The sequence below is a fragment of the Orycteropus afer genome, unplaced genomic scaffold (assembly GCF_000298275.1).
Source record: "Orycteropus afer afer isolate SDZICR_OR568_19922 unplaced genomic scaffold, OryAfe1.0 scaffold00507, whole genome shotgun sequence".
NCBI lineage: Eukaryota > Metazoa > Chordata > Mammalia > Tubulidentata > Orycteropodidae > Orycteropus > Orycteropus afer.
The window spans coordinates 959,451-966,329 of record NW_006922094.1 but is presented as its reverse complement, the minus strand read 5'-3'; the positions used below and the strand labels follow the sequence as shown (position 1 = coordinate 966,329).

General features: G+C 44.9%; 1 protein-coding gene across 1 annotated transcript in view; it reads right to left on the bottom strand.

Annotated features, from left to right (window-relative positions):
* RYR1 (ryanodine receptor 1) overlaps positions 1–6,879 on the bottom strand; it is a 163,748-nt gene that overhangs the window by 37,218 nt on the left and 119,651 nt on the right. Inside the window, exon 88 of the mRNA XM_007955540.1 lies at positions 5,913–6,100. Coding sequence (XP_007953731.1) covers positions 5,913–6,100 — 188 coding nt within the window. The remainder of the gene's footprint in view (positions 1–5,912; positions 6,101–6,879) is intronic.

Genomic DNA, 6,879 nt, shown 5'->3' with positions numbered 1-6,879 from the left:
ATAAATAAAAAATAAAAACTAAACAAAACCCTGAACATGCCCCTTAGACCATAAAGGAATGGAAAACCATGTTGTAAAATACAGAGATTTATAAAGACTTTGGAAAATGAATTTGCTTTGTACATTTTTACCCAAATCACAGTAAAAATTAAAAAATATATATATATATATATACACAAATCATGTGCTGTTGTGTAAAATGCATTCAGACGTGAGAATATTGCCATTTTGCAATCTTGACTGAATTGATGCATCTGAGTGTTGAACATCAAGGCTGTTGGTCCCACAAAAGGAGAGATGACAGGCCAGGATGCATCTCCTGTTGGGGGTACCCAGCACCACAGAGGAAGACTCTGGAGAAAATAAACCCCAACCCTGAATCTGATCAAGCCTCCCAGGTAAGTCAGTTTACAGGAAACACGAGGGACAGAGAAACACATTAAATATACCACAAGGATGCATCAGGCAGATCCACACTGTGGGAAACTCTGTCACTTGGACAGCACTAAAGCATTTGACTGCTAACCAGAAGGTTGGCGGTTCAAACCCACCAGCCACTCTGCGGAAGGAAGACTGGGCAATCTACTTCTGTAAAGATTTACCACCTCGGAAACCCAAAGGGGGTCGCCATGAGTCAGAATTGACTTGATGGCAGTGAGTTTTTTTGTTTTGTTTTGTTTTACCCAGGATGCTAGCCATGAGCCACGCAGGGGAACTGAGCACTCTGGGTAGACTCAAACCTTCAACCTTTTGGTGAGCAGGTGAGCGGGTTAACCATGTGTACCACCAAGGGATGCCTTGGATATACCAGATTAAATAAAATATATTATTAACATTATTTTCACTTTTAAATGTGGCTACTAGAGATTTTAAAATTATACACATCATACTTCTATCGCACAACCCTGGTCTACAGGGCCAACCACCTGGGTTTTCAGCAGGTAAATTGCAAAGCAAAGAGAAAACAATGGAGGGAGAACAACAGATCAAAGGAGACTTAAAGAAACAGCAAACAGTTGCAATGGGCAGACCTTATTTGGATCCTGATTTAAAGCAACTGCAAATAATTACACTCAGCATTTATAAGATATTTGAACACTGACTGGATTTTGATGGTGTTGAAGAATTGTGGATTGCGTTTTGTTTGTCACTACATGTGATAATATTGTGTTTTGTTAGATAAAAGGAAAGCCTTTAAGAACACATATTTTAGTATCTGATTTATATTCCATTATTTATAGCATTCAGCGGAGCTAGATTCTCTGGCCCGTGAGCGAGAGAGAGCTGAGTGCCTTTGGGCAGGGGCTTACTGGCAGAGTAGGGTGCCTGTGGGCACTTGTTGGTGGAGCCAGTGAGTTTTGTAACACTTGAAGGCACAAGGCAAAGGCTGGGCTAAGGGGCTGAGGGCCAGAGAGAGGCCTGCCTGCCAGTATGGCTGAGAAGAAGCTGTCTTGATCAAAGAACTGTATCCTGAGCACTCCCGATCCTGAGTTGGAATCTTTTTTTCCCTAAAAAATTCCATAATGTGAATCCTGTCTGCGAGTTCTGTGTGGCCATTACAATGACTGATCAAAGCCAGCAGAGAAGTAGAGAGTGCCATGGGAGGGCGGCTGGTGTGAGGATCGGTAAAAAGACTGGAGGGTGGAGAGAGGTTTGAGCTCCACCTCAGAGAAAACATGATCTTGATTCTCTCTCCTGCTCCTTGTGAGGACAGATGAGGAGGTCTGATGACGCCCCCATCCTACCATTTTTACAGTCACCATTTGGCAACCACCATCCTACCCATCATTCCAGGCGAGAAACCAGCAGATGCTAAACCTAGAGGGTTAGCAGAGTATTTATCTAGTCTCAGAAATATGTTCTCACAGACACTGATCAAACAAACTAACGAAAACAGCCAAACCCACTGCCACTGAGTCGATTCTGACTCATATTGACCCCCACTGGGTTTCCAAGACTGTAAATCTTTAAGGAAGTAGATTGCCTCATCTTCCTTCCGTGAAGCAGCTGGTGGGTTTGAACCACCAACGTTCTGGTTAGGGGTCAAATACCTTAAGCACTGCACCACCAGAGCTCCTTATTGATTAGAAAGAGAATAATAGTAACTAACAGTGGAGACCCTGGTCACAAAAAAACAGACTCATTCCCATCAGGTCGACTCAGAGTCGCGGCAACGCCATGTGTTACAGAGGAGAAGTGCTCCATACACTTTTGTTGGCTTTCATCTTTACAAAAGCAGATTGCCAAGCCTTCCTTCCACAGCACTGCTCGGCGCTGTGATCTGCCAAAGGTCTGCTTAGGAGCTGGGAGCCTGCACTGCCCAGGGACCTTGGCGACTCTGGCAGACACCACCTGAACCAAGTGATCAAAGTTATATCACCAGTGAGGAAGAACCGACATCATGTGCCTCCTGATAGGATGCACTGAGAAGGATGCTACATCACTTCTAAGATGTTCTTGCCAAGGACACGTAACCCAAATCGAACCACGGGGAAAACTCAGACAAACCCACAGTGAAGGACATTCTTCAGAACAGTTGGCTTGTATTCTTAAAAAGAGGTCAAGGTAAGGAAAGACCAAGAAAGACCAAGGAGCTATTCCAAATTGAAGTGGACTAAAGAAACAGAAAGGAGTCTGGTGGCGTAGTGGATCAGGCACCTGGCTGCTAACCAGAAGGGCGGTGGTTCAAACCCACCAGCCGCTCCATGCAAGGAAGATGGGGTGATCTACTTGCATAAAGATTTACAGCCTTGGAAACCCAATGGGGGTCGCTATGAGTTGGAAATGACTTGATGGCAGTGAGTTAAAGAGACAGAAGGAGCTCTGGTGGCACAGTGGTTAAAGCACTCAATTGCTGACCAAGAGGTTCACAGTTGGAACCCACCAGCCACTTGGTGGGAGAAAGATGTGGCAGTCTGCTTCTATAAAGATTTACAGCCTTTATGGTACATATAGGGAGCTCTGGTAGCATAGTGCCCAAGGCACTTGACTGCTAACCAGAAGGCTGGTGGTTCAAACCCACCAGCCACTCCTCGGAAGGATGGTCAGAGAATCTACTTCCATAGTGATACTGCCTCGGAAACCCAAAGAAGGGTTGCTATGAGTCGGGTCCGACTCAACGGCACGTAACAACAACAACAACATAGTACATACACACAACGGAATACTATATGCAACAGTAAAGAAAAACGTAGAATCTATGAAACACCACATAACGTGGATGAACTTGGAGGACATTATGCTGAGTGAAACAGTTAATCACAGAAGGACAAATATTGTATTAGTTCACTTTGTGCAAAGTCAAGGAAACGTTTATATATGGAAAGAAACTTCCTTTGTTGGTTGCCAGGGGTGGAGGGGAGGGGAGGGACCACTGCTAGATAGGTAGAGACAAGTATTGATTTGGGTGAAGAGAAAGGCAGTGTACCAAAAGTGAGTGACCAACACAATAACACTGAGGAAAAGGAAGACACAGAGAGGTGCACAAAAGGTACAGACAAAGATAAACGCTTTCACATATACAATACTGTGTTATCAGTGATAACAAACATTAACCTACGGGTAAACAGATGGGTAGACAGGCTGAATGAACAGGTACATCTAGGCAAAAGGGAAATATACCCATGACCATATGTAACATTGGCAGATGATATTTCTACACACGTATTTGTACGTGCTGTAAGAATGTCCACATAACTAGAACTAACGGGGAAAAATTATAACTTCTTAGGGACATTCAACCACCTGATGGAGGACGTTGTTGGCCCTGTGGGCTCAGGACCATGGTCTCAGGGGACATCAAGCTCAACTGGCATAACACACTACACAAAAACGTTGTTCTACATTCTACTTTGGTGAGTAGTTACTTAATGCCGCTGAGTTGGAACTGACTCATAGCGACCCTTCCTTGGGTTTCCGAGGAAGTATCTCTACGGAAGTAGATTGTCCAACCTTCCTTCCAAGAAGTGGCTGGTGGGTTTGCACCATCCGCCTTCTGGTTACCAGTCAAATGCCTTAGGCACTACACCACCAGAGCTTCTTGGTGAGTAGTTACTGGGGTCTTAAAAGCTTGCAAGCAGCCATCTAGATGCAACAATGGGTCTCTCCTCATCCAGAGCAAAGAAGAATGAAGAAAACCAAAGACACATGGAAACAATTAGTTCAAGGGATTAGTGGACTGTGCCAACTTCAGCCTATATGATATGACCACGAGACCAGAAGAACTAGGTGGTGCCTTGCTACTACCGACAACCACTGGATCAGTGCAGGAGATCCTGGATAGAGTGAGAAAACAATGTGGAACAAAACTCAGAGTCATAAAAAGGATGAGGTTTACTTGTCTGATAGAGTCTGGTGAGACCCCCAAGACTATGGCCCCTAGTGACCCTTCAGGTCTGGAACTGAACTCACTCCCATGGCTTCCAGCCAAACAACAGACAGAAATATAGGGTGAATATTTACATTAGGTAGATACGCTCCTTAGCACGATCAATCATGGGTGATCAGAAGGGCAGTATTTGCACAGGGAGATAGTTCAGGGGGCAGGAATGGATAGGAAAGAAGGACACTGGGAAGAGGTGACTACAGGGAGGAAGTGGGAAGAGAGTTGTTACATTGTGAGGAATTGCAGTCAATGCCATGAGATGTGTATGAACTGCTGCATAGAAAATGAATTTGCTCTGTAAAGTTTCACCCAAATCACAATATAAACAAACAAACAAACAAACAAATAAAAAGCATATCTATATGTAATCTCTGATGCTGAGTTGGATACTTGGCAGGAAACACAATTTCTTCAATAAGTAAAAATTGATGAGATAGCAGCATTGTATCAACAGTGATCTCCTTATTTGCATAATTGCTCTGTGGTTGTGTAAGAGAATGAACTTGGTCTCAGGTGCTATGTAGGGAGTTATTTAGAGGTTAAGTGGAATCATGATGAAGCAAATGTGGTAAAAAGTTAATATTCAGGCAATCTGGGTGGAGGATTCTATGCACTACTCTTGCAACTTCTCTATAAACCTGAAATTATTTCAAAATAAAAAATGAACTAAATGCTGATGGAAAAGTTCCAGCAGTAATAATGGGGAAAACAACAACAACAACAACAACAAAACCACTGCCATCGAGTTGATTCTGACTCATAGCAACCCCCATTGGGTTTCCAAGGCTGTAAATCTTTATGGAAGTAGATTGCTTCATATTCCTTCTGTGGAACAGTTGGTGGGTTTGAACCACCAACCTTCTGGTTAGCAGTCAAATGCCTTATCCACTATGCCACTAGAGCTCCTTGGCAATAATCATAGTAGCTAACATCTCTTGAGCATGAGCTATCTTCCAGGCAGTGTCCACACACTGTCCATCCGCACAACAGCTCTGTGAAGTAGCTGATGTTATTATCCTGCCTCCGTTTCACAGAGGAGGAACTTGAGGATCAGAGAAGATGAGAGACTTGCCCAGAGTCGTGTAGGGAGAGACGGCAGGGCTGAGATGGAGGAGTTGACACAGGAGATGAACGTGTTCCTGGATAAACCTGGTTCTTGCACATCTCTCCCAATAGCGTCGTTATTTAGACCTGCAGTGGCCTGGCTAATGACTGCCTCCTTCAGACTATAATCCCCACGAAGAGGAGGGTTATCTCTGTCACTGCTGTGTCCATGGTGAGAGAAGAAACCCAATGAGTATTTAATGATTGAATAACTGGTTCTTATTCATGATACATTACAGCTCTTAATAATGGTCACAGTAACAACAGTTCTCATTGGTCCTCAATCCTCAAAGCGCTGTTTCATCCCTATCTTACAAACAGGGAAACAGGCTCAGAGAGATGTCACCTGCCAAGGCAGACAGCCAGGAAGAGCACGGCTGGCATTCAACATCATACCTGGGTCCCAGGCCCACTCAGAGCTCACCTTCTGGAAGTCTTTTTTGGAGATGAGACCACGGGGATCGGTGACATAATCCCGGAAGGCCTCAGAGCCCATGATGTCCTTGAGTTTCAGGAACATGTCAAAGAACTTGAGTATCATTTCCACATTGGACGAGGATTCTACGAGCATGTCCACCATCTGCCGGGCAATTGTGCCGTTCACCACGTTCCCTGTGGGTAGCCCTTCATCAGTGTAGTGCCCAAGTGCCTCCTTTCTGGAGCCCACCAGGCTTGCCTCCCTCCCCACCTCAGAAGCCATCCGTGGCTCCCCAGGATCCACCATGCTGGTGGAAGCTCCTGACCAGCTCCCAAACCTCCCCTCAAAAGGCCAGCGTCATTTTCTGCTTTACTCCAGCATCACGTGTGGACCAGGCTGAGCCTGCCTCTGCCCACCTCGCCTCCAGTTGGGGGAAAATCATCAGTGAGAATAACAGTGACTAAGCTCAGGGGGGTGTCAGGTGCCACGACAAGTGCTGCCCTGCCACAATCTCACGACAACCTCATGAGGGACACGTGTAACTATCCCCTTTTATAGGTGAGGAAACAGGCTCAGAGGAAGTTACACAGTCAAGGTGACATAGCCAGTAATGGTGTGGAAGGTCTGAGTCCAGGGCCACATGATGGTAGCCTAAGCCCTTCACTAATCCACCAAGGCCAGGCAGGTACATGGAAGAGCAAGGTAAGTCAAAGGTTAGACAGTGGGGGAGGGTAGAGACTCTGGTAAACTGGGATAACACATCCCCTGTAAAAGGGATGGCTGAAGCTGGGCTCCACCTATATTTATACCTCTTCATTTTAATAAAATTTCATATTTATATAAAAGTTGCAGGAATAGAGCAAGGAAGCATCATCTATTCTAGATTCACCTATTGTTTACATTTTACCCCTTTCGCTTTAGAATTCTCTCTCTCTCTTTATGTTTGGGAGCTCTGGTGGAGTAATGCCTAAGG